Here is a 27,599-nt window from a genome sequence, read left to right on the forward strand (position 1 = left end):
GCTAGGGGGTGGGGTGGGAATGGAAGATCCCGTTATCAGAAGCTATAGTCTATAACTAAACAACTTTTAAGCTATTCAGCAGAAATAGTCAAACACACCCAAGTTGAAGTAATGATTGTCATAATCTATTTAAATTTTAATTTGAATCTCCTGTCATAAATTTTAAGAATTGCTTGTTGAATGCCGTAAATAAGTATCTTTTGTTGTTGATTTTTGTTTGGGGTTTTTTGTTTTGTTTTGTTTTTTTAAAAAAGCACCTTTAAAAAGTGTTTAGAAATTTGAGGAAGAAAGAGAAGAAACTTGGTTAGCCATTACTCCAAATTTAAAAGACAGGTATAGTTAGAATTTATTTTCACATACCAATTAATAATATGGGCTGGGCTTGAGACTCACACCTGTAATCCCAACACGTTGGGAGGCTGAGGCAGGAGAGTTGCTTGAGCCCAAGTGTTCGAGGCTGCAGCAAGCTATGATTGCACCACTGCTCTCCTGCCTGGGCAACAGAGCAAGACTCCATCTCTTAAAAAAAACAAAAAAGAAAACGAGTAGCTTTTAACCTCTTATTTCATCACAGCCCCCTTTGAAATTTGAAGTTACATTCCCTTTCCTTCATAAAAGTTTACATACAAAATAAATTTTTGCTTAAATTTTAGAGCACTCACAGACATCCTACAGCCAGGATGTTATTTTAAGAACCTAGACAGTAAACGATTAAGGATGTTTTCTTTCAGCAGATTTTATCCTAATTAATTGAATCGCCTGATTGGTGCTGTCTGGGGAGTCTGATTTACCCAAACTATTAAGGTTAAAATGGCCTGGCCAGGCACGGTGGCTCACGCCTGTAATCCTAACGCTTTGGGAGGCTGAGGTGGGCAGATTACGAGGTCAAGAGATCAAGACCATCCTGGCCAACATGGTGAAAACCCATCTCTACTAAAAATACAAAAAAAAAAAAAAAAAAATTAGCTGGGTGTGGTGGCAGGCGCTTGTAATCCCAACTAGTTGGGAGGCTGAGGCAGGAGAATTGCTTGAACCTGGGAGGCGGGAGATTGCAGTGAACCAAGATTGTACCACTGCACTCCAGCCTGGCGACAGAGCAAGACTCCATCTCAACAACAGAAAGAAAGAAAAGAAAGAAAGAAAGAAAGAAGGAAGGAAGGAAGGAAGGAAGGAAGGAAGGAAGGAAGGAAGGAAGGAAGGAAGGAAGGAAGGAAAGAGAGAAAGAAAGAAGGCAGGCAGGCAAGGAAGGAAGGAAAGAAAGAAAGGCCTGACTCATTGAAGATGCATCTTTAGAACCAGTGCCAGGAACGCTGGTGCACGGGAGTGAGCTCGGGTCTGTGCTGTCCTCATGTCCTTGCGTTTGTTTCAGCTGTGACTGGCATCGGCTGGGGCCTCTGAAAAGGGTTCAGTTGTTCAGCATTCCTGGCCACAAACTTATCTACAATTTAAAAATAAACAAAATAGAAAAGCAATTTTCCAGTTGCAGAAGAAACAACCACAAGACACAGCTCTGGGAAAGCAATTTATTTGGAAATAGGTTTGGGATTTCCACGTATTATCTGCTGGACGGTGAGAGAGGAGAAAGTCAGTGGCTGCAGCCTCCGTGCCTGGCTTGTAATAACTGCTTCTGGGAACGCGGCATTCCGTGTTCATTACCACCTCTCAGACGACCCATGCTGTGTTGTCAGAAACAACGGCAAACACACAACAGTACCTTATATTTAGTGACCAGAGAAGTGCTTGAGCATAGCTCTTTCTGTGTGCAGCTAATAAAAAAAGAACGGTGCCCTCCAAGGAGAGCTTAGGGATGCGGCTTTCTCCCTCCTTTCCTTCCCAATGCAAATGACCGGAGGGAGCTGGGAACCTGGCACAGGTGAGCAGAGTGAATTCTTAATATGGAGATTGTTTGCTTAGGATGGGAGCTGTGTCTACACAGCAGTCCCTGAACCTACAAGAATATGGATCTGTGGGGCATATTGTGAAGCTGCTGTATTCATTCTCTTAACAAATATTTATTTAGCATCTGCTGTTAACCACTGGAGATCCAGAAAGCACTGGCCCTTGACTCCTTGTTGGGCTTGTGTTTGTAGATTACGAAGTGATTCACAAAACGTGGTGTAGAAGCTGCTAGAAAAGAAAATTGGGGGCTGGGTACGGTGGCTCATGCCTGCCATCCCAGTGCTTTGGGAGGCTGAGGTGGGAAGATTGCTTGAGGCCAGAAGTTTGAGGCCAAACTGGGCATCACAGCAAAACCCCTACTTTACAAAAAAAAATTTGTTTAATTAGCCAGGAGTGGTGGTGTGCACCTGTAGTCCCAGCTATTCAGGAGGCTGAGATGGGAAGATCACTTGAGCCCAGGGGTTCAAGGCTGCAGCGAGCTATGACTGCACCATTGCACTCCAGCCTGGGCAACAGAAAGAGACTCTGTCTCTAAAAAATAAAACATTTTTGAAAAGAAAATTTGGAATAGACTTAAGAAAACGTAGTGGAGCCAACGATTTCTCCTGGGCTGGAGAGCCCATGATTTAGTAATCTGGTCTCCCCAGTATACACCCTACTTTAACCTTCCTGTATTATTAATGGTTTATAGTGAAATCAGTATCACTGGTCTGTCCCTTTTTGTTTTTTGAGATGGAATCTTGTTCCGTCACCCAGGCTGGGGTGCAGTGGTGCCATCTCGGCTCACTGCAATCTCTGTCTCCCGGGTTCAAGCGATTCTCATGCCTCAGCCTCCCTAGTAGCTGGGATTACAGGCGTCCACCACCACGCCCGGCTAATTTTTTGTATTTTTAGTAGAGACGGGGTTTCACCATGTTAGCCAGGCTGGTCTCGAACTCCTGGCTTCAGGTAATCCACCCACCTCGACCTCCCAAAGTGCCTGGTCTGTCCTTGATGAACACACATACTATACGACAAGGATACTAAATACATCAACATTCTTCCATTTGAAGAGCTCGTCTCCTCACCTCCATCCAGCAACATCTATGAGCATTTCATACACTTGGCCAGGTGTGGTGACTAACACCTGTATTCCCACCACTTTGGAAGGCTGAAGTAGGAGGATTGCTTGAAGCCAGAAATTTGAGACCAGCCTGGACAACAAAGTGAGACCCTGTCTCTACCAAAATAAGAAAAAGAAAACAACTGTTTTTTTAATTACCCAGGTGCAGTGGTATGTGCCAGTAGTTCCAGCTATTCCAGAGGCTGAGGCAGGAGGATCACTTGAGCCCAGGAGTTCAAGGCTGCAGTGAGCTATGATTGCACCACTGCGCTCCAGCCTGGGCAACAGAGTGAGACCCTGTCTCTAAAGAGATAAACATATAAGAACTTCATCTCTTGCTTTGGCTTTCTGTAGAAACTCATTCCATATGAAATTGCCTGTCTACAATAAAAACATCTAGAAGCCGGGCAGTATCATTCTCCCCCTGGGTCTGGAAAGTGATGGATTCAGATAGACTTATCACACAACTCCACCCTCCAGTAACTATAAACAAAGCTCTCCTGGAGGTCATCTCTATTGAAGGTGCCAACACTTGAACCAAAAATCTATTCGTTTTATATGTAGAAGCTAAAAGCAATCTCTTAAATGAATGCATCCAATTTCTATTGCCCAGAAGCAATTGCATATTTATTACTGACCTGACAGTTTGACCTACTGCAACCATAAACCAAATGAGTGTTATCTTGCTCAGCTTTAAAGATAGTTATCAGTCACATAATAACAAAAATACTCTGAGTGGCCGCTGGGATGCTTTTTTTTTTTTTTTGCGTTATTATCGGCAAAGGCAATGAAGTGCGTTCTCAAATGAAAAATCAATGAGAATCATGAAAACCAAGCTATCAGGCATCTCTTAGTTAAACTGTATAAAGGAAATGCTTCTTTACGACTTTGCGTCCCATCCCATCCTAATGCAAAAGAAACATAAAAGGTTTGAGGGAAGCACTTGATGTCAGGACTGTGAAAGGTTAAATAGGAAAGCAAAGGTTTTTTGCAGTGTGGAATTCTCGACCCTCTAGAGTACAGGAAATGTGACTTTGAGATGACCAGAAAACAACATTGTAACAAGTGCTGCAGCCAAAAGTGGTGGCCCCAGAATTATGGTTTCCAGTTTGCTTTTTAATCCATCTTTCAGTTTTTGCCCAAATAGGGCAGTTTTCATAAGGGCCTTGGATAAGCCACGTGTCCCTTCAGTCTGCCTTTATAAGCAGCCTTCATTGAGAGACTTTTACAAGCCTTTAAAGTGGAGGCAGCTGATCTCCTTCCTCCAGAGGGTCCAAGGACTCCAGGTTTGGGAAAGTCTGCCTGTCCATTGGCCACCGGAGCCACGCAAGGCCACGCATCGTGATCCCCTCAGGGGATTGGAGTGGACGAGTTCAAGCAGGGGAAGTGGAGGAAGGAAAGTCATTTGTCCTCAGAGGCCAACTATTCCATGTAGGGTCATGTAGGAGTCATTCCAGCTTCCATGTTCTCTTTGCTTCCTGACCATTTTGTTTTTTTGAGACAGGGCCCCACTCTGTTGTCAGCTGAGACAGGGCCCCACTCTGTTGTCAGGCTGAAGTGCAGTGGTGCAATCTCGGCTCACTGCAACCTCTGCCTCCCAGGTTCAAGTGATTCTCCTGCCTCAGCCTCCCAAGTAGCTGGGACTACAAGCACGCGCCACCACACCTGGCTAATTTTTGTATTTTTGGTAGAGACGGGGTTTCAGCATGTTGGCCAGGATGGTCTCAATCTCATGACCTCGTGGTCCACCCGCCATGGCCTCCCAAAGTGCTGGGATTACAGGTGTGAGCCACCGCGCCTGGCCCATTTTCTTGCTTTCCTTTCTAGTCTATTTAATTGCTTGATAAATGTTAAACCAATAGATGGCCGGGAACAAAGGAATTGCCAGTCAAATTCATTGCTTAAAAAGTCATTCTTTTAGAAAGTTTAATGTGGGGAATAAAGTTTTCTAGAGGGAGAATGCATCTGTCTATTTGTCCTCTGTGGATGAAGAAGAATTGGCAGTGTGTAAACCCAACAGACTGGAATCGAAATGACATCTGTCTGTGTCCCTTCATGCGACATGTCCCCACCTTGAAGTTCATCACATGTGAATGGTGACCCCCAGGGACCTAAGTCTAATCTCTTGCAGTGTGTGTGGTCACTCATGTGCCATTGGAGTGGGACAAGGATATTTCAAGCCTGGACCATTGACTAATCTTGAATATTCCACAAATGGAATATTCTTTCTCTCTCTCACGTCCTCCTTATTCTTTGAGCTGGTTGCCAGAGAAAAATCACTGTATTTTTGTATCATTCCAGTCTGTGAGTGATTCAAAGCTTTGTCTTGTGAGAATAATGAAAAGGTTGTTCCCATCAGACTATCATAAAATATGGTAAGACAAAAGCTGAATGTTTAAGTCTACATTGTCATTGGATGGCTTGCTCTTGCAGGCAGTCATTCAAATCAATGAGCAAATACTTCTTTTGAGCACCTAACAGTTGCTAGACACTGTGCTAGGTTTTGGGGGATCATTTCTATAAATGTTGAAAACTGATCGTTGAGAGACAGGTCATGTTTTTTGTTTGTTTTGTTTTGTTTTTTGAGACAGAGTTTCACTCTGTTGCCCAGGCTGGAGTGTGGTGGTGCCATCTCAGCTCACTGCAACCTCTGCCTCCTGGGTTCAAGCAATTCTTCTGCCTCAGCCTCCTGAGTAGCTGGGATTACAGGCGTGTGCCACCACGCCCGGCTAATTTTTGTATTTTTTTTAGTAGAGATGGGGTTTCACCATGTTGGTCAGGCTGGTCTCGAACTCCTGACCTCATGATCCACCTGCCTCGGTCTCCCAAAGTGCCGGGATTTCAGGTGTGAGCTACCTCACCCAGCCCAGGTCATATTTTTTAAAAATAACTAATTGTACAAGATTATGCCAAATGCCTTGAAGATGACACAAACCAGAAGCCCTGGAGAAGTTTGAAAGAAACCCCAGACTTAGGCAATCAAGGAAGACTTCACTAAAAGTAAGACTTGAACTCAGCCTTGAACAATGGCTAAACATTCAGATAAAGGATGGAGAGACAGTTCTCTAGTTCGAAGGAGGAGAAGCAGCATGAGTGAAGGCCAGGCACATGCCATACACATGGTGTACTCGCAGGAGGCTGAGCCCCAAGAGAAGACCCACAGAGTTTGGGGACATTTTCAGAGGCAGGAAGGAAGTGATTGCAGCTTAAGATAATTTGTCTGACACCTTCCAGTTGACCAGACATGCACACTTTCTTCTCATAAGGCAGATGTCATGGCATTTTCCAGATATAAAAAGTCAACTGGTGCCAGGCACGATGATTCACGCCTGTCATCCCAGGACTTTGGGAGGCCGAGGCAGGTGGATTGCCTGAGTTCAGGAGTTTGTGAGCAGCCTGGGCAACAGAGTAAAACCCCGTATCTACTAAAATACAAAAAAATAGCTGGGCGTGGCGGCATGCGCCTGTAGTCCCAACTACTCGGGAGGCTGAGGCAGGAGAATTGCTTGAACCTGGAGGGCAGAGGTTGCAGTGTGCCTAGATCGCACTACTGCACTCCAGCCTGGGCAACAGAGCAAGACTCTGTCTAAAAAATAAAAAAAAATTTTTTTATAAAGTCAGCTGGGGAAAAATAATGCATAGAGAGCAAGTTCTGTAGACTGGGAAGTGCAGAAATAGGTGAGCCCCCAGGGTGGGTGCTATAAGGGTCGGAGGAGGACCCCCCCCCACCGTCCTACCTCGTGTGTGGTGTGGGAAGACTTTCTGGAGCAGAGACATGAGAGCTGACTCCTGCAGGGTGGGCCGGACCTCACTGGGGAGAAGGAAGGGAAGGGCATACTGGGACGAAGGAACAGCATTAGCTAAAGAACAGAGGTTTGAAACATCTTGGTACCTGTGGGGCATTATCAGGCATGGGCAGAGATGACATTGGCACCCAGGCCTTCTGTTTCCTGATCTTGTGTTCTAGTCAGAACAGAATTTATCCCAGCTTTCTGGAAGAAGTTGCTCCTGTTGTCTTACTTACAATTCTCTCTTCCATTTATTTATTTATTTATTTGAGACGGAGTCTCACTCTGTCGCCCAGGCTGGAGTGCAGTGGCGTGATCTCGGCTCACTGCAAGCTCCACCTCCCAGGTTCACACCATTCTCCTGCCTCAGCCTCCCAAGTAGCTGGGACTACAGGTGCCCGCCACCATGGCCGGCCAATATTTGTATTTTTTAGTAGAGATGGGGTTTCACCATGTTACCCAGGATGGTCTCGATCTCCTGACCTCATGATCTGCCCACCTCGGCCTCCCAAAGTGCGGGATTGCAGGTGCGAGCCACCATGCCCGGCCTATTTATTTTTTCTTGAGACAGAGTCTCTCTCTGTCACCTAGGCTGGAGGGCAATGGCGCAATCTCAGCTCACTGCAACCTCCACCTCCTGGGTTCAAGCGATTCTCCTGCCTCAGCCTCCCAAGTAGCCGAGATTACAGGCACCTACCACCACGTCCAGCTAACTTTTTGTATTTTTAGTAGAGATGGGGTTTCACTATGTTGGCCAGGCTGATCTCGACCTCCAGACCTCAAGTGATCTGTTTGTCTTCGCCTCCCAAAGTGCTGGGATTACAGGCGTGAGCCACTGCGCCCAACCCTTTCATTTATTCATTTATTTTTTTACTTTTCCTATATTCAGAGCAAGGTAATAAAAAAAGTAAGTTAATGGAATTTTTTTTTCCAACTGGAGATTCTTAGAAGGAAGAAAAACAGGCCAAAGTTCTTCAGGTGGTCACTATTCTAAGGCAGATCCAAAAGGCTTCCCTATAGCCACAGGTGTGGGCTTTGTGGAGAAGGAATTATTTTTTTTCCTCTGCAAAAGGTGCAGTTTGAGTGAAGCCTCAAAAAGGGGTTGGAAGCCACTTGTGTGTTTTCTCTCTTTCCTTTATTGGAGGTTTAAGCGTGTGCTGAGAGGAGCAAGCGTTTTTAGACAATGATGCAGACAGATTTTGTTTCTCATTATCCACAGTCTTTTGCATGCGTGTCACACAGCATCAGCTACGGGAGAAACGCAGTGGGGTCAATTGGGTCTGTTCCATGTGAGTTTACTCCATAAAGTGATTATAGGACTGTCTTCTCCAGGATGATGGGCTGACATTGGATACAGAGAGGAGGGAAAGGAAAGAGTGGATTCTTCAGCTTGGTTATTCCATGGCTTTGCCCCACTCTTCTAAGACCAGCCTCTGAGACGTGGCCCCCAGGGCTCTCCCTAGCCTCATGGCTTTCCACTCACAGGACACTAAGACACTGGGGTCTTCCCTCATCCCAGGGCCTTTGCACAGGCTGGACTTTCTGCCTGGAAAGTGGTTCCCCTCTGAGGATCTCTTGCCTCAGGCTTCCGAAGTGCTGGGATTAAAGGCATGAGCCACTGCCCCTGGCGGTAAGTTTAACGTTTTCAGACACTGTGTGTGGTTTGCTTTTCACTCTAGCAAGATGTCGTGCGGATTGCTAACATGTTCTCAAGCGTGCTTTCAGTCCTTCAGGAAAAAAGGCAGTGGGGACTGTGGTGGAAAGGCGGTTCAGGACAAGAAGGAGAATTCTGATTACAGTTTCGTTTCAGTGTTTCCCTGGGAAACAGCAGGTCTCAATCCCTTCACTTTCTAGTTCCTATTCTCCCCCTCACACCACACAGTATCCACTGCTGACTCGGTATCCCCTACCTAATCCCAATGGGTTCTTCAATACTGAAAAGCTAGTAATAAGGTGAAGGTGGCCGGGCACAGTGGCTCACGCCTGTAATCCCAGCACTTTGGGAGGCCGAGGTGGTCGGATCACCTGAGGTCAGGAGTTTGAGACCAGCCTGACCAACATGGTGAAACCCCATCTCTACTAAAAATACAAAAATTCGCTGGGCGTGGTGGCTCATGCTTGTAATCCCAGCTACTCAGGAGGCTGAGGCAGTGAATCGCTTGACCCCAGGAGGTGGAGGTTGCAGTTAGCCAAGATCATGCCACTGCACTCCAGCCTGGGTCACAGAGCAAGACTTTGTCTCAAAAAAATAAAAATTAAAAAAAAATTAAAAATAAGGTGAAGGTTCAAATTTATCTACGATCCAGCACGTTCTACTCCATATATACCTTCAAACCCAAAAAAAGAACTTATGCAAAATGCAAACTCCTAACCAATTTGTCTCTATTTTCCTCAGGGGACACTTAAACTGGCTTCAACTAGATCGAAGAGTATTAGAACATGACTTCCCTAAAAAGTCAGGACCCGTGGTTTTGTACTTTTGTGTCAGGTATGTACACCTGGTGTCTATACTTTTGCTTCTTTGTGTTCTTTATCAGAGAAGTCTGGGAGGGCAGAGTGATTCCAAGGAAAGACAGCTCAAGTTTGTCTTCGTTCATCACCAGCGATAAAGGTTGTGGTAGAGCTGCATGCCTCATAGATGGAAACGCGGGGTGTGAGGGTGCAGGGTGTGCCTGTGAGTGTGCAAGGACATGTGTGTTATGCATTTGCACTAGGCTGCTTGTGTGGAATGATGAGAAAAACTTTTTTCTGCACTTTTGGGGAGGGTCACATATCTCAAACAATGAGTCTCTTATAGCACAGGCCGTGGGATCCTTTTTTGGGGGCAATTTGAAACTACATAACCAAAGCCCTTGTATTCTTTCCTTTTAGAAGGGATGCCACTTGAATCTCGTGAAACCTGGGTAGTTTATCCCAAATAGGAGTGGTCGAAACCCAGCAGCAAACCACAGGCCCATCTGCATTTCCTGCCAAGGGAGGATACAGCTTAATAACATATCAGAAACAACAGGCATTTTTCTATTCAGAAATCTAGTCTAAGAAATTTTGTTTTGTGCTTGCAAAGGGAACTATTTGTGGGATATAGTGAAATAAATAGTTAATATTTGCAGCAGTCTTATGAAGACAACAGGACTTACCACTTCTGTTTGCAAAAGGTTGTGAGAAGCCAGAGGCTGGGCAGGTCAGGGGTTCAGGGGCAAAGTCTGAATTGAAAGCAAAGTCAGAATCTGAGCCCCCAATCCAGCAGCTCCTAAACACCCAGTCTATGGAGCCACCAGGTTCTTTCTGTCCAGAACCTTGACTGCAACACAATTACAGAAGCATTAAGTCCTGATGCCTCAGTCTTTACGTGGACACTAACACACCCATGCCATACACTCTGTTCTTTTAAAATATACTAACAGAAATTCAGGAGCGAGATACAAATGATACGCAATTCTGTCATTCCTAAAGAGCATGATCAGGAATGCAGTTCCAGACATAGCCATCCTTAAGCCACATAAGGCATTAGAAGGGCTTCAGACAAGAGTTAAAGGGTCCACTTAACAGGCTCGAGTGTATGACTTTTCCTCAGCTGGCAGAGTAAATTTCAGCTTGCGCTTAATGCATTTTTGATTTGTTTAACAGCTGTGAACATATCCAAGCTCATCTTAGCTATTTCCATTACTGATGGGAGTGATTTCAATGCCATATTCTCTTTAATGGTGTATACAGTTTCTCAGATTTATGGCAAAGCATCCATATAAAGCAAATAGTAACAATTCCTCTGGGAGGGGCAGGTGGTATCAGGCAGGACTCCAGTTGCGTGGAAGCAGGTCATTAACCTGTCATCACAGGTGGATGAGTGCATTTACCATATATCAGGCTCTCCCCACCTCCCTGGTGATATTCACCAACATTAGCCAAGAGGAGAAAATCCTGGGCTTGGCTGCCTAGTAGGTGTTTTTTCCAAGTGTGTGAATTATTTGTGGAGGTCCTTGCAGGAGAGCTTGGGGTACCTTGACGTTGATGGTGGAAGTGTCAGTCTCTAAGATATACAGATCTTTCCAAATCACTGCAAGCCTGTCTTCTGTGCATAAAAGCAGGTAACCTAGCATTGCAGAGGTGAAATAGGTGCTAGCAATAGAGAGAATTGGGGAATGGGATGACTGAAGACCCAGATATAACATCCACTTCTGATCCATAGCCATAATAGACGCTTCCACCATCACCACCCTTTTTTCTAGTCTGCCAAAGCGGGAACCTCAAAGAACACTCATTAGAGAGAAAAATTTTCAAATCCGCATTTAGGGATAGCCATTCTCCACTATGTCTTTATACACCCCGTCTAGCCGAATGCGCTTCTCCTTCTCCAGCTCCTATGGAAGCAGATCTTTCTAGAAGTGTCACATTCCACTTGCTTCCTGCAGAGCCCCACCTGAGTACTTCAAACTCAGCAGGTCCAAAGCCAAACTTAGTATCTTCTCTCTCCTCCCTTAACCTTCCATGGTCCCATCAAGTCTGTGGCATCGTCATCCATTCAGTGACATAGGCTACACATCTTAAAGTCTTCTGTCCTCTTCCTGGAATTTTTTAATTTTTTTTTTCTTTTGAGACAGATTCTCACTCTGGCACCCAGGCTGGAGTGTAATGGCATGATCTCGGCTCACTGCAACCTCCACCTCCCAAGTTCAAGAGATTCTCCTGTCTCAGCCTCCTGAGCAGCTGGGATTATAGGCACCCACCACCACACCCAGCTAATTGTTGTATTTTTAGTGGAGACGGTGTTTCACCATGTTGGTCAGGCTGGTCTGGAATTCCTGGCCTCAGGTGATCCACCCGCCTCAGCCTCCCAACCTAGAATTTTTATGTGCGTTAATTCTCTGCTGCTGCTTCCAAAATCTCCCTCTGCACTGCCCTCTCCTCCTTGTTACCTGAACTCAGGCCGTCACCAGTCAGTCGACCTACTGCAGCAGCCTCCAAGGGTGGGGTAGGACGTGTCACCAGGGTCTCAGCCACAGAGGATGCCAGCACCCTCTCTACCCTGAGTTCCCACTTCTTAGCTGGCTGAGAAGTGCAGTAACAAAACACCAATCATTTGTTTTCTCCAAGAGAGGAGGCAGATTCTCTATATAGGTGAATTCCGTCTCTTTACCTTGCTTTTCATCCTGGGAAGAATCCTTTATTTATAACCTGACATCTGCCTAGGGATGCTCACAGGCAGTTTTCTCCAAAGGAGTGGGAAGAGAATCATCTTCATCAAAAGCCCAGAACTTGGAATAGGCTTGAGTCCATAAAAGAGCTTCTGTCCAGCTGGGTGCCTTTCCAGTGTGTTTCTAAACAGAAGCACAGCTGGGCTCTGAGCAGCCTCCCCGCTCCAGCCATGACACCTGCATATCTTGACACAGTCTGACTCCCAGGTTCCTCAAATCCTTTCTCCTTTGGTATAAATGTCTATATATTACATCTACATACCACATATCTAGGTAGCCTTCGTGGCAAAGCAGAATCGAACCACCTGATAAAAGAGGGCCATGGTAGGCTGGACATGGTGGTTCATGCCTGTAGTTTGGGAGGGCAAGGTGGGCAGATCACCTGAAGTTAGGAGGTTGAGACCAGCCCTGCCAACGTGGTGAAACCCCATCTCTACTAAAAATACAAAAATTAGACAGGAATGATGGTGCGTGCCTGTAATCCCAGCTACTTGGGAGGCTGAGGCAGGAGAATCACTTGAACCCAGGAGGCAGAGATCGCAGTGAGCAGAGATTGTGCCACTGCACTCCAGCCTGGGCAACAGAGCAAGACCCCATCTCACAAAAAAAAAAAAAGAAAGAAAGAAAGAAAGAAACAGAGGGTCATAGAAAAGAAAACTAACTACCTGAAGGTACATTTTAGAAAGTCAGAGAATGGAGGTTTAAAACTGCATGGCTGAGTACCCCACGTTGGGCTATTATTTGGGATTTATATATTCTTCTGATATAATACATATGCAAAACACCAGGCAGAATCATCACTTCCATTCAACAGATTAGGAAAATATAAGACCCAAATATATTAAATAACGTGAATTGGAACTCAGAGCCCCTCTCCATCCGCTAAGCCAGACAGCATCTCCTCTATAAGCATTTCCTCTGCAGAGGCCCTGAGGCCAGTATCAGGCTGCAGGAGGTTTTGGGGACGGTGGAAGGGAGGACTCAGATCCTGCCTTCATTGACCCGTCATTCAGCCTAAGAGGGGCCTGGTCCATCCAGTTTTTCATCCAACAAATCACCAGGAATGATCCCAGGTGGCTTCAGGGTCTTAATAATTACCCAGAAAGGATAAAGGTCAGAGAGACGGGAACTATCCATTATTCAGCACCTGTCCGTTGCTAAGGCTGATTGTTAATCTTCACAGCAACCCTGGAAGCAGGTCTGATTATTCCGAATTAAAAAAAAGGAGATGGGGGCCCAGGATGGTCTGTAAATTCATCCCCAGCATGGCTAATAAGTTACGAAGGCGAGATAAGATCTCATCTGTTCGGTCAGGTCTGACTCCAGTCCTTGTGTCTGTCCTCCCCTACTGCAAGCCGTCTGTCTCCACAGGGGAAAAGTGACATCCTCCTCCAATGTGTCATTTCCAAGAGATCCTGTGTATCCCTTCACTGTGGCAGCCTGCCAAGACCTGTGGCCAGAGGTCTCCACTGTTCCCTGTGTAGGCGGGGCCAGGAGCAGCGAAGTCAAAGGCGGCAACCCCAGCCCTCTTTGTGACCCACACTTGGCCATGTTTGCGGAACCAGCATCCGCCTGCAAAGATGGTGTTCAGGACAGGTGCACACCACCACGAGTGACAGAGCCACCGCCAGGCCTGCCAGCCTGGTTCCAGCACTACCCAACCCAGAGCTCCCCTGACAGAGCATCCCGGCACAGGGACAGTCACAGTCACAGGTCTTGGCAGGCTGCCGCTCCGAAGGGATACCCTGGATATCTTGGAAATGCCACATTGGAGGAGGAAGAGCCATCTCAAATGGTAAAGCAAGAATTTTCAGGACCTGAGACATTTGCTGTTGGTCTCACTTGAGAAGGTCTTGCCATTTTCTGCATTTTCTGACACTGTGGACACCCGTGGGAAGGTGTTCTTTGAACTGTGCTTTTGTGTCTCCAAGAAAGAAAACTTCAGGGTCCACTTGCACCTGGTCATCACCCTGAGCTGTGTCACTCCCGAGACTTACAAGCCCGAATCCACCATCATCCCAGCTGTAGCATGCAGCAGCCTGCTCACTGCTCCTCCTGTGCTGTTTCTGCATCCTCATCCCTGCCTTCGTTTATGGGCTCACAGATGTCCCTTGAGATGTCCCTTGGCTTAAGCACTGCTCTAGGAGCCAAGGACAGAGCAGTGAACAAAACTGATAAACCCTGTCCTCAGGCAATTTCACGTCCATTTCCTCCAGCTTCTGAGATCCTATCAGCCCTGCCCGTCCTATTTTTTTTGCCAATTCAGTGCAAATCCATTGTGCACCATTCCAACTACTTCCTGACCCTGGACCACACCTCCCTTTGCTGCTCACACTTTCTGTCTCTCCCTTTCTCTCTCTCACACACACACCCACCCCCAGGGTTGGACTGGTCCCGCCACACACACACACACACACACACCTTTTATTTCTACCCCCGAGCTTCTGAGTGTGTTCAGGAAAATGCTCATGCAACTTCAGGTTGGTTCATGGTTATTGTGATGAATCCCGCACAGATCATCAGTATCTCTAGCCAGTTCTGCCAGGGGTGCCTGCTCAGGGTCTCTGTTCCCCACTGTGGTTTTACCTCTTGCTTCAGGTCCCAGATACTCAAAGCTTTTGCTCTAAGAAGATGTTGCTGCTTATGTTTCTGCAGAGAAAACAAAAGCCAGCACCAGGGAGCTCCTAGTCCTGCTTGTTTACCCACAAACTTAATTGTATCTTTAGCTGTGTTTTTGTGGCCTCTCAACCCACTTACTGCACACACGCAAATGCATGAGCATCTCAGAGGAAGACCCTTAGCCCATCATTCAGCACTCACTGATCCACGTGTACCTCAGTCCCAGCCCCTTCTGTCACCTCACAGAGCTTCTCCCTCGAGGCTTTCCTCTGTTTTTCTCTATCTTCTCCGCCATGGATTCCTCCCCTTTGTGACCACGTCCCAATCTAACTGAAGAAAACGCCCTCTGTGATGCACAGCCTCCTCCAGCCAGTGCCCTCTGCTACCCCTTCTGCTCTGCTCACAGCAACCGCCGAGAGATGGGTCTGCACTTGCTGTCACCCCCTCCCCACAGGCCTCTCATTCCTCATTCAGCGGCCATCCAGCTTCTGGTGCCATCATACCCCCTGGTCACTGGAGGTCTCTTGCCCCTAGCTCCACAGGCGTGCTTCTGCCCTGCTCCGATATGGCCTCTGTGGCTCTGGGCTCATTCGAACATGCTTCCTTTCCGTTCCCCCTGGCTCTGTGGCACTACACTCTCCTGGGCCACCTCCTCTTTGTCCCCTCTGTCCGTGGCTCGGGGCAGGTTCCCTGCTTTGCTCTGCTGTCCTTCGAGCCCTGGTGTCCACGAGGTCGCGTCTTGCTTGTCTTCTCTCCCTGCACCTTCCCCTGGTGTGATTTCACCCCCGTCCACAGCTGCCAGTGCAGTCTCTGCTGGAGACTCTTCCCCTCTCTGCCCCAGTCCCGACCTCTCTCCCGAGCTCCAGGCTGTCTCCACTGATTGGCATTTCCTCACAGATGCAGCTGGAATCTAATGATGTCGTCGTCTTTCCGCCTCCAAATGTGCTCCCCTTTCAGTGTCACCTCGTTGTCTTTGTGATGGGCACCATCACCCATGCAGCCCCCAAAACCAGAGACTTGGGAGTCAACCTTGACCTCACCGCTCCCTCCCACTTGCCTCCTGCTGTTCCCTCAGTCACTACTCGCTATTATTCCTGCATCTTAAACAGCTCCCTATCCATCCCTTACTCTCCATACACAGCCTAATAGTAATTAGGGCTTCCATAAACCTCTCCTGGACTCAAGATCTCCTTGTTCATCTCTGCATCTGGTCTTCATCCCTTCCAAACTCCCCTATATGAAGACACTGAGCGTCTTTCTAGAATTCTCATCTGATCCTTGCTCATGATTTTTTTCCAGCTTCCCATTATCCTCAGAAAAGGACATCTTCAGTGTGACTTGTATGATGTGACTCCTGCTTAACTGTCCAGCCTCACCTCTTCCCAATCCCCTCACCACACAACACACACACACACACACACACACACACACACACACACACACACACACACACACACACACACACACACACACACACACACACACACACACACACTATAAGCAGCCAGAAACGGTCAATATATGACCAAGAGCACCCTGAACTGCCAAACCATTGTTTAGTGCTATAAGGCTTGGGAACAAAGTCTCTCTGATATTGTTCACCAGGCAAGCTTTAGAAATAGGTCAAGAAAAAATATAAGGAAAATATACACACCCAAGGAAGTCTGCGTCGTGTGTGTGTGTGTGTGTGTATGTGTGTGTGTGTGTGTGTGTGTGTGTAGTCTTTTTATAGGCACAACTTTGTGCTCAGAATGAAGCCTACATGTCTGGATTATTCTTTAATTACATATTCTTCTACCAAGTGTCCCTGTAGTTCTGATCATCTAAACTCCTTGTAAGAAAATAAACAGAGATTAGATTTGCCTCTTCAAACTTTGAGTTTCACAGACAGTAAACTGAAGCAAGTAGCAAAAAAATAAGAGAGGAGAAGCCTGATCGGGGAGGAAGGATTTTACAGCCAAGTCCACAGGCCGGATTCTTGGTATCTTCCCTGGCTGATGGAGACAGCAGCTGCTACTTCCTGTCACTCGCAATAACAATGATGGCATGGATCTAAAATGAGGTTCCTGCTAACCAGAACTTGCTATATTTCAGCTAGGTGTCCCAGTTAAGATTTTAGAGGCATTGAGATTCTAAGCATCAGAGGCTTGGCTGCAGAAACTCACAGCTTATTGCTTTCATTATCATGGCTCTTATTTGCCACCAAGAGTAGGCATTTTAAATGTGACATTTGTGTTCATTACAAAATGAAATCACTGGTCCATTTAATTAACACTTGCTGTAAATATTCAGTGATTCCCAAGTGCCCAGGGCTGGATGGGGAAGGGAAAGGGAGAGCAGTGGGGATGGAGGAGGAGACCTGGCTGATGTCATCTGGCTGGGCCCTTGCCATCTAACTAGGCAGTGTTCAGTCTGTTGCAATCAGAGGCTTTCACTTGTCAAAGAAGGGGACGGGACTCCCCAAGGCTTTAGAGGCTGTTTAATATTTAATAAGCTCAAACACATAAACACAGAGCACCTATTTATTTCTCCTTCAGACTCTCTGAGAAAATATTCTCGGATCAGGATCATCTGAGCTAGTTTGGGTGGGCTGTTGCTTATGGAGTCAGGAAACCTCTTAGCAAGGTCTGCGCTCCATCTAGAGTGTTCCTTTAGACTCAAATAGATGCCCTAAGATTCAGTCCTGCTAAATGTGCCCCAAAAACCCGTTTAAAATGTAGGTCTGATTATGATTCAGCTGTGGTGAGGCCAGCAGATGAGGAGAGGACAGACATTAAAAAGATTGTCACTCAGTTCCTGGGAGGAGGGGCCACACCATGCCACGCAGGGCCATGTGGGAGGCACTGGGGTTAGTCAGGAGGCAGGGGAGCCAGGAAGCAACTGGGCAAGAGCAGTTTTTGTGGTTTCTGTGGGGAGGAGCGGGCAAGGCTGGGAGAGCAGGCTTGGGATTGGCTAGTTTAAATAATTTCAGCGGGCTCTGCAGCATGAGGGCTGCCCCTAGTTGTCTGGTACGTGTCCCTAGGGTGATGAGGGCGGGGGAATAGTACCCCTGGGTGTGGGAGCCCAGAGGTGGTGGGAGGGGATCCTGGATCCATGGTGACATGTGGAAGTCTTGGGGTCTGGAAATTGGCTAACCCTGGCACTAGCAGTCCCTCCAGGCCCAGCAAGGCCACAGACATCCAAGCATCATAAAGCCATGGTCAATACACAGCCAGACTGGGAACTGTCCATGCAGACCCTCTGAATCCGAGACACAGCCTTCGTTTATTTCCCTGGTTACCCGGAGACCTGGAATGTTCTTTGTGAACCCTGGAAGCACTCCCTGCTCCACACTGGTAGTTAAGGAAATGCAACATTGCCACCTACTGCTGAGGCTCTCCTGAAAATCAGAAAAAGAACCCACTTTTTTTTTTTTTTTTTTTTGAGACAGATCTGCCTGCCTCGGCCTCCCAAAGTGCTGGGATTACAGGCATGCCCGGCCAAAAACTATGCCAGCCAAAAACTGGATTTAAAAAAAAAAGAGAAGAGGCTGGCCTGTAATCCAAGTACTTTGGGAGGTCAAGGTAGGACGATTACTTGAGCTCAGGAGTTCAAGACCAGCCTGGGCAACATAGTGAGACCCCATCTCGACAGAAAATAAAAAATTAGTCAGCATGGCAGCATGGTGGCTTATATCTGTAGTCCCAGCTATTTGGGAGACTTAGGCAGATGGGTCGCTTGATCCCAGGAGATCGAGGCTGCAGTGAACTGTGGTTGCACACTGCACTCCAGCCTGAGTGATAGAGCAAGACCCCATCTCAAAAAAAAGAAGAAAATTTTGACTTTGAATCCAAACCATCAGCCCTCCCCATCTTCCAAGAAGGCTCTTGTCCCTGGTGCCCCCAGCATGCACCAGGCCTCTCTGGGCGTGCTGGTGGAGAGGTCTGAGCTCTGTTTCTCTGCAGGCATTTTTGACTCAGCAGTTCCCTGGCAGGGAGGGAAAGCTCAGGATGAGCCCCACACCCTCCCCTAACAGAACAATGACATGACAGGCCCGCAACTCACAGCGTTTTCCAGGCTGTCGTCTTGGTGATAAAAGTTAACAGGAAACTGCTTTCCACTTCTGTCGAGAGGAGGTGATTTTTTTTTTTTTCTTCATCTCAGAATATGTGTGTTATTTCCTGTACCTTCTCTGCCCCTTTTATGGCCAGACAACATAGAGCTTGGTGGAAATGAAGGCAGTCGCAGAGATGGAGCATTTGCCATCTCAGTTCAGCTTCCCATTATTTGAGAGTGGAAACGAAAAGGGAAGCGTTATATTTTCTTAATATACTATTCACGAGAAAATTGGGGTGGAGGAGGCAGGATGTCTTTACTCTTTACTTTTTAAGAACTAAAGCAAATGAGATTCTTTTAAGAAACGTATGGCATTACTTTGAAAATTAAGTTATTTCAGACCTTATAAGAACTTAGACTCAAAATCATTAGTAGAGCACGAAGGCTGCTGTCAACTTCAGGAGGTTTCTGTTAATATTCTGGTGTTAGGATTGCTTTCTCTCTTCCTTCCCTCCCCTTTCTCTCCCTTTCCTCCCTTTTCCTTCTTTTCCTTCCTTTAGTTTCTTTTATTGTTCTGACTACCCTTTGCCAGAGGCCCTTTGCAAAGGATGTAGATTTATTTATTTATTTTTGGGATGGAGTTCCGCTCTCGTTGCCCAGGCTGGAGTGCAATGGCATGATCTCAGCTGACTGCAACCTCCGCCTCCCAGGTTCAAGTGATTCTCCTGCCTCAGCCTCCCAAGTAGCTGGGATTACGGGTGTCCACCACCACGCCTGGCTAATTTTTTGTATTTTTAGTAGGGACAGGCTTTCACCATGTTGGCCAGGCTGGTCTCGAACTCCTGACCTCAGTTGATCCATACGTCTTGGCCTCCCAAAGTGCTGGGATTACAGGCAAGAGCTACCATATAGATTTATTTTTTGAAAATCAAATCATTAAAAAGTCAGGAAACAACAGGTGCTGGAGAGGATGTGGAGAAATAGGAACACTTTTACACTGTTGGTGGGACTGTAAACTAGTTCAACCATTGTGGAAGACAGTGTGGTGATTCCTCAAGGATCTAGAACTAGAAATACCATTTGACCCAGCCATCCCATTACTGGGTATATACCCAAAGGATTATAAATCATGCTGCTATAAAGACACATGCACACATATATTTATTGGGGCACTATTCACAACAGCAAAGACTTGGAACCAACCCAGATGTCCATCAGTGGTAGACTGGATTAAGAAAATGTGGCACATATACACCATGGAATACTATGCAGCCATAAAAAATGATGAGTTCATGTCCTTTGTAGGGACATGGATGAAGCTGGAAACCATCATTCTCAGCAAACTATCACAAGGACGGAAAACCAAACACTGCATGTTCTTACTCATAGGTGGGAATTGAACAATGAGAACACTTGGACACAGGGTGGGGAACATCACATTCCAGGGCCTGTCGTGGGGTGGGGGGTGGGGGGAGGGAAAGCATTAGGAGATATACCTAATGTAAATGACGAGTTAATGGGTGCAGCACACCAACATGGCACATGTATACATATGTAACAAACCTGCACGTTGTGCATGTGTACCCTAGAACTTAAAGTATAATAAAAAATAATAATAACAAAGTAAAAAGAAATTATAAAAATAAAAAAATTTTTAAAAAGAAAATCAAATCATATCAAATTTATTTTGCTCTGAGATGTAAAATTTGCTACTGCAATTCTGCTCTCCATTCTTAAAGAACTAAAAGTTGCTTAACTTTACTGTGCCTCTGAGACCATGGTGGGCCCTATATGAAGACCTTGGTGATACAAGACACCTGCTCCAGAAGCAGGGGGCAAGTGCTTGGCAGGGGCAGGGGTTATGGGCAGAGATCAGCCAGTCCATTAATTTTCAGGCTCTACAAGTATGAGGGCCACTGTGTAATTCCTCCAAATTTTGTAGAACCTGAGATAATAATTGTACTAATGATATCTGTGGATTGAGAAAATTTAATGTCTGAAGTTACTCCGAATTCACTCACCAATTTCAAAAAAACTTGAATTGTATTCATCACAGCAGCCTCTGCACACATTTGAAAAATCATAGAAAGCTTTATTTATTTATTTAGTGTGTAGACAAGAGGTTGCAAGCTGGTGGGCCACGGGCTTGATGTAGCCTACAGACATGGGTTTTTATCTTCATGTTTATCCAACAGTAGCATTATTATCCTTCAGGTATGGTAAAGGACCCTTTTTTTTTTTTTTTTTTTTTTGAGATAGAGTCTCCCTCTGTTGTCCAGGCTGGAGTGAGTGCAGTGGCACCATCTCGGCTCACTGCAACCTCCTCCTCCTGGGTTCAAGCGATTCTTCTGCCTCAGCCTCCCAAGTAGCTAGGATTACAGGCACCCACCCCCACCCCTGGCTAATTTTTATATTTTTAGTAGAGACAGGGGTTTCACCATGTTGGCCAGGCTGGTTTCAAACTCCTGACCTCAGGTGATTCCCCCCACCTCAGCCTCCCAAAGTGCTGGGATTACAGGTGTGAGCCACAGCGCCTGGCCAATTATGGATAAATCCTTTTATCTTTTACCATACCTGAAGGATAACGCTACCATTGAGCTTTCCTTTCTAAAAAGACACATGAGGTCCTGTATCTCCAATGTAGGAACTCTCCTCCTCTTCTGTTTCCCACTGGAATCTAAAAGTATCATTTGAAATTGGAAATTCCAAGTTGTTGCCCCTCAGGTGATTGTACTGATTAGAAGTCATTTTTAAATTAATTACTATAAATGAATAGAACTTCTTGAAGCTAAGGGCATCATTTTGTTTGCCTTATACGATGTTGGTCTCTTGTTTTTGCTGCCGTTGTTGTTGTTTACATTGGAGTCAGTTTCCAATATTTAAAAACCAGTGGACTTCTTAGGTAGAGAACCACTTCTTTTACAGTCTGAAGAACAGAAGCCTGGCAGGATGATATGACTGCCCTGAGTCACACAGAGCTGGGGACTCCATCACTGCTCTCTGACTCCCTCCAGAGGATTCTGGCCCTCAAATTATAACACTGTCCTAGAAAACTGTAGTACTTGTTTCTTCTCATTTCACCTTCCTCACCTTCTGCCTCTTCTTGGTGAACCCAGTTTCCAAGAGCCCCAGGTACCCAGCACCCTCCTAGTCCACCCTAAGGGTTGCCGCACCTTCTCAGAGCCTTCTTCCCTCCAAGATGTTGCATTTCAACCTTTCGCCCCTCTTCCTTTCAACTCCTAGTTCTTCAGTGTGTCTGGTCATTAGACAGTACAAGCGCCTTATCTCATTAAAGAATTTAATGAACTCCAAAGTCAATATTATAAAGGCATATTTAGTGTAAACTTAAATAATGTGAGCATGTTTCATCTTGAAAATATCTATAAGCTCCATCTAGATGAAATCCGATTCTCATTTGGCTTAATATGCATTAATATCACAGTGTTAAGAACACTTTGCATAGCTCTCCGAATGTGCAGAAATCAAATCACACTTCACCACCTTCGGGAGTAGTAGCAACCATTTCAAAGAAAGCTGTGATTAAGAAAAAGAAATTATCTTTTAAAAATCCTACTTGGCTGGGCACGGTGGCTTATATCTATTACCCCAGCATTTCAGGAGGCTGAGGTGGGCAGATAACTTGAGCCCAGCCTGAGCAACAAAGGAAGACTCAGTATCTCCAAAAAAACAAAAAAAAAACAAAGAAACAAAAAAAATTAGTCAGGTGTGGTGGTACGCAACTGTAGTCTCAGCTACTCAGGAAGCTGAGGCAGGAAGATTGCTTGAGCCTGGGAGGTCAAGGCTGCACTAAGCCATGTACCACCGCACTCCAGCCTGGACAACAGAGTGAGACCCTGTCTCTCTGAAAAAAAAAAAAAAAAAGAAGAAAAGAAAATCCAACTCAATGACAATTTAGGACAAACAAGCAATGTGATAAAAACAAATAACATTATGTAAAATTAGAAAGCAGATAGGACAAAGTAAGCAGAGGCCCAGTTTTAGAATTTGTTCTTACAAGTTGGTGGCTGGCAGACCCAGTTCTTTGGCTATGGTGAGGCCCATTAGGCCTGACAGTCCTAACCCACTATCAAAACTCCAAAAACACAGTTTGTCCTCCATAGGGAATCATAGAAAAACCATAGATGGTGCCTTTTTCCTTTGTTTATTTAGGATGGGGAGTGCCAGCTTGCATCTCAGATCATGTAGCTCTAGAGAGCGCTTTATTTTCTGCGCCTGCTGTTCCTGTGGTTCACGCACCGTTTTTCTCTTTCAGATTCTATATAGAAAGCATTTCGTACCTGAAGGATAATGCCACCATTGAGCTTTTCTTTCTCAACGCGAAGTCCTGCATCTACAAGGTAGGAACTCCCTCTCCCTCCGTTTCCTTCTGAAACCTGAAAGTATCATTTGAACCTGGCAATTCCAAAGTGTTACCCCTTAGGCCATTTTATTGATTAGGATAAGTCATTTATAAATGAATTACTATAAATAAATGGAATGTTATGAAGCTAACAGCACCATTTAATAATGTGATTCCTGACCGGGCGCGGTGGCTCACGCCTGTAATCCCAACACTTTGGGAGGCCGAGGCGGGCGTATCACGAGGTCAAGAGATTGAGACTATCCTGGCCAACATGGTGAAACCCTGTCTCTACTAAAAATATAAAAATTAGCTGGCCATGGTGGTGCATGCCTGTAGTCCCAGCTACTTGGGAGGCTGAGGCAGGTGAATTGCTTGAACCTGGGAGGTGGAGGTTGCCGTGAGCCAAGATCGCACCACTGCACTGCAGCCTGGAGACGGGCGGAGACTCCATCTAAAAAAAAAAAAAAAAGGAGTAATAATAATGTGATTCCTTTGATCCATGGCTGTGTTTCTGGCTCTGTGGACATGTTTCCTAACCTTATTTTAAAGGTCTCCTGATTTTAAAGGTTTCTTTGTCAACTGAGACAAAGGTGAAAAACCTCGACAAGTATGACAAATGCACTAGTCAACTTAGACAGGTCTTGCAGGTAGGAATGAGCTTCTTATAACCAATATGTGTATATTTGACCATTTTTAGATGGTCTGGCAGCATCTTTCAAAGGGATGCTATTGTTGCTTTAAGTGAGACAGTTTATTTTTTAAAAAATTGTAGTAAAATGCACACAAATTTACTATCTCAACCATTTTTGAAAATATTTTCATATTTCCGTAGGTTTTTGGGGGACAGGTGGTATTTAGTTATATGAGTAAGTTCTTTAGTGGTGATTTGTGAGACTTTGGTGCACCCATCACTTGAGCAGCATACACGGAACTTAGTTTGTAGTCTCAGCCATTTTTAAGTGTGCAGTTCAGTGGCATTCAGTACATTCACAGTGTTGTATAACCATCCCTACCGTCGTTCACCCAAGAACTCTTTTCATCTGCTAAACTGAAACTCTATACTCATTAAACAACTCCCCTTCCCCGCTTTCCTCAGCCCCTGGCAACCACTACTTTTTGTCTCTGTGAATTTAACCACTCTAGTACTTCACATAAGTGGAACCATATAGTATTTGTCCTTTTGTGTCTGGCTGACTTTACCTAGCATAATGGCCTCAAGGTTCATCCATGTTGGCTGTGTGTGGTGGCTCATGCCTGTAATCCCAGCACTTTGGGAGGCCGAGGCAGGTGGATCACCTGAGGTCAGGAGTTTGAGACTAGCCTGGCCAACATGGCGGAACCCTGTCTCTATTAAAAATACAAAAATTATCCAGATGTGGTGGTTCGTGCCTGTGATTCTAGGTATTTGGGAGGCTGAGGCAAGAGAATCTCTTGAACCCGGGAGGTGGAAGTTACAGTGAGCTGAGCATACCACTGCACTCCAGCCTGGGCAATAGAGCAAAACTCTGTTCAAAAAAAAAAAAAAAAAAGTCATCCATGTTGTAGCATGTGTCAGAATTTCCTTCCTTTTTTTTTTTTTTTTTTTTTTAATTTTTAAGACAGGGTCTCTCTGTTGCCCAGGCTGGAGTTCAGTGGTGCGATCTTGGCTCACTGCAACCTCCACCTCCCGGGTTCAAGTGATCCTCCCACCTCACCCTCCTAAGTAGCTGGGACTACAGGTGTGTGCCACCACATCCAGCTAATTTTTGTATTTCTTTATAGAGACAGGGTTTTGGCATGTTGACCAGGCTGGTCTCGAACTTCTGGGCTCAGGTGATCTGCCTGCCTTGGCCTTCCAAAGTGCTAGGATTACAGATGTGGGCCACCATGCTTGGCTGCCTTCCTTTTTAAGGCTAAATAACATTTTATTGTATGTTGTTGATACATTTTATTGTATTTTGTTGATCCATTCATCCATCAAAAGACACGGGTTATTTCCATCTTTTGCCTATCACGAATAATGCCGTTATGAACATGGATGTCTAAATATCTCCTTGAGACCCTATTCCCAGTTATTTGGGGTATATACCTATAAGTGGTATTACCAGATCATAGGGTACTTCTATTTTTCATTTTTTGAGGAACCATCCCTACTGTTTTCCATAGCAGCTGCACCATTTTACATTCCTACCAACAGCGCCCAAGGGTTCCAGTTTCTCCACATCCTCTCCAACATTTGTCATTTTCTGTTTTGTTTTATTAAATTAATAACCGTCCCAGTGGGTGTGAGGTGTATCTCATCGTGGTTTGGATTTGCATTTCCCTGGTGACTGGTGATGTTCAGCATGTTTCCGCATGTTATCGACCATTTGTGTATCTTCTTTAGAAAAAAAGTCTGTTCAAGAGATGATTCCTAATTGAGAGCAACAGCCCCTTGTCCTGTATCCAATTGTTCCATAAGCTTGTAGTGTCTCCTTTTGTGGGATAATCCAAAATGCCTACACCCCTTTCCAGCACACACCTCCTCCCTGGGAAGATGGACTTGCAGAATATCACTGAGGTTAGGAACTGAGACTAAAAGAACATTTTTATTTATTTATTTTTACACAGTCTCACTCTGTTGCCCAGGCTGGAGTACAGTGGCACAATCTCAGCTCACTGCAGCCTCTGCCTCCCAGGTTCAAGCGATTCTCCCGCCTCAGCCTCCTGAGTAAATGGGATTACAGGTGTGCAGCACCATGCCCGGCTAGTTTTTGTATTTTTAGTAGAGATGGGGTTTCGCCATGTTGCCCAGGCTGGTCTCAAACACCTGACCTCAAGTTGATCCATCCACCTTGGCCTCCCAAAGTGCTGGGATTACAGGTGTCAGCCACCTTGCCCGGCCCTAAAAAAAACATTTTAAAAAAGAAACACCCACTCCACTGGCTACCCCCGGCATGCACATAATGAATGCAATGAATGTCTCATGAATGCAACGTCCATCACACCCCCTTAGGGCTGCTCATTAACAGTAATAGACAAGAACGGTTCATTCCTACAAAGTTTACATGATGTGTAGTCTTGTTGCTGAGTGCTTTATGCGAATTGTTTAACTGAGTCTTCACAATGCCCTTTGAGATAGACACTGCTTTTTTTTTTGAGAGTGAATTTTGCATACGTTTATTGATGGTAATTAATTTGGAGGCCAAAATGCATTCTACCTTGAAATAAATCAAATAATACTAAACCTAGGATTTCCCCTTACTCTAAAAATTTAATTAACAAGAAGCAGAAGAGTTTGAGGTATACACCAGCTGACTAATGTAGGGCCACAGAAAGCAAATTAACAGATGTTTTTCTGAATTCACAGCTTAAGTTCTGCCTCTTATACCTGGGTAAAATGTCAGGGACTCGTCTGAAGTCCTGAAGTGTGAGGATTAGTTAGAATAAAAATTCTACTAAGGAATTTAAGGGTAGTGCATTCAGTCAGGGCAAATTCCAGATGGACAAACCAGAGAACTTTCAAGTGAAGATTTGATGGGTTTAGCCATTCCTGTGATCTCAGTAAGGAATTTTCTCTTGGTTATCAGGACGCTGATGGAAGATTAAATAAGTCTCTTTTTTTTTTTCTTGGAAATGGAGTCTCACTCTGTCGCCCAGGCTAGAGTGTAATGGTGTAATCTCGGCTCACTGCAACCTCTGGGTTCAAGCAATTCTCCTGCCTCAGCCTCCTGAGTAGGTGGGATTACAGGCACCAGCCACCACACCTGGCTAATTTTTGTATTTTTAGTAGAGATGGGGGTTTCACCATGTTGGTCAAGCTGGTCTCGAACTCCTGACCTCATGATCCACCCACCTCGGCCTCCCAAAGGGCTGAGATTACAGGCATGAGCCACTGCACCCAGCCAATTCTTTTTTTAAATAAATAAATAAATGTAAAGCCAAGAGTGCCCTGAATTTTCTAGAAAGTTTTTTATTATTATTATACTTTAAGTTCTTTGATACATGTGCAGAACATGCAGGTTTGTTACATAGGTATACATGTGCCATGATGGTTTGCTGCACCCATCAACCCGAGAGATAGATGCTGCTTTTTATCCCTGTTTTCTCAGAGATCACACACCTAATGAATGGCCAGGCTACAGTGCACCCTGGAGGGAGGCTCTCCTCGTACACTTGTCTGTGAGGTGTTCGATGGATGGATTCAAAGGAGTTTAGGGAGATACCGCTGCCTGGATTTTAAAATGTAATTAAACTCAGGCCCTAGGGATTGCAAAAACCCATTAAACCTTAACATACACACACACACACACACACACACACACACACACACACACACACACACGTTGGAATGGTATTATCAGCCATCACTTTCCTTCTGGAAGTACCTCAACACATTCACTGCACAGAATAGTTCCACCAAGTACAAATGTTCAGAATAATGGAGGGCCTGGTGATTATCAAATTCAGTTCTGTGAAAAGACCTCATTTTGGGACAGTCGCTGGGCCAGGACTTAAACTGGGCTCAAACCCAGCTCACTAAGAGGACAGCATTTTGGGGTTTTGCCAAATGGAGGGAAAAGATACCATAGTGCAGTTCCAGGTACTTTCAGATTCTTTCCTCTAAGACCCCATTTTCTCAT

The 27,599-nt window shown here is 45.5% G+C and overlaps 1 protein-coding gene across 3 annotated transcripts in view; it reads left to right on the forward strand.

The window, feature by feature from the left end:
* Positions 1-27,599, forward strand: part of FRMD4A (FERM domain containing 4A) — a 692,562-nt gene that overhangs the window by 534,176 nt on the left and 130,787 nt on the right. For all 3 annotated transcript variants that reach the window (XM_032158219.2, XM_058431644.1, XM_058431642.1), the window contains 2 exons: positions 9,185-9,277; positions 22,909-22,993. In XM_032158219.2, the coding sequence (XP_032014110.1) occupies positions 9,185-9,277; positions 22,909-22,993 (178 nt within the window). The remainder of the gene's footprint in view (positions 1-9,184; positions 9,278-22,908; positions 22,994-27,599) is intronic.

This window comes from Hylobates moloch, unplaced genomic scaffold, assembly GCF_009828535.3.
Source record: "Hylobates moloch isolate HMO894 unplaced genomic scaffold, HMol_V3 SCAFFOLD_2, whole genome shotgun sequence".
NCBI lineage: Eukaryota > Metazoa > Chordata > Mammalia > Primates > Hylobatidae > Hylobates > Hylobates moloch.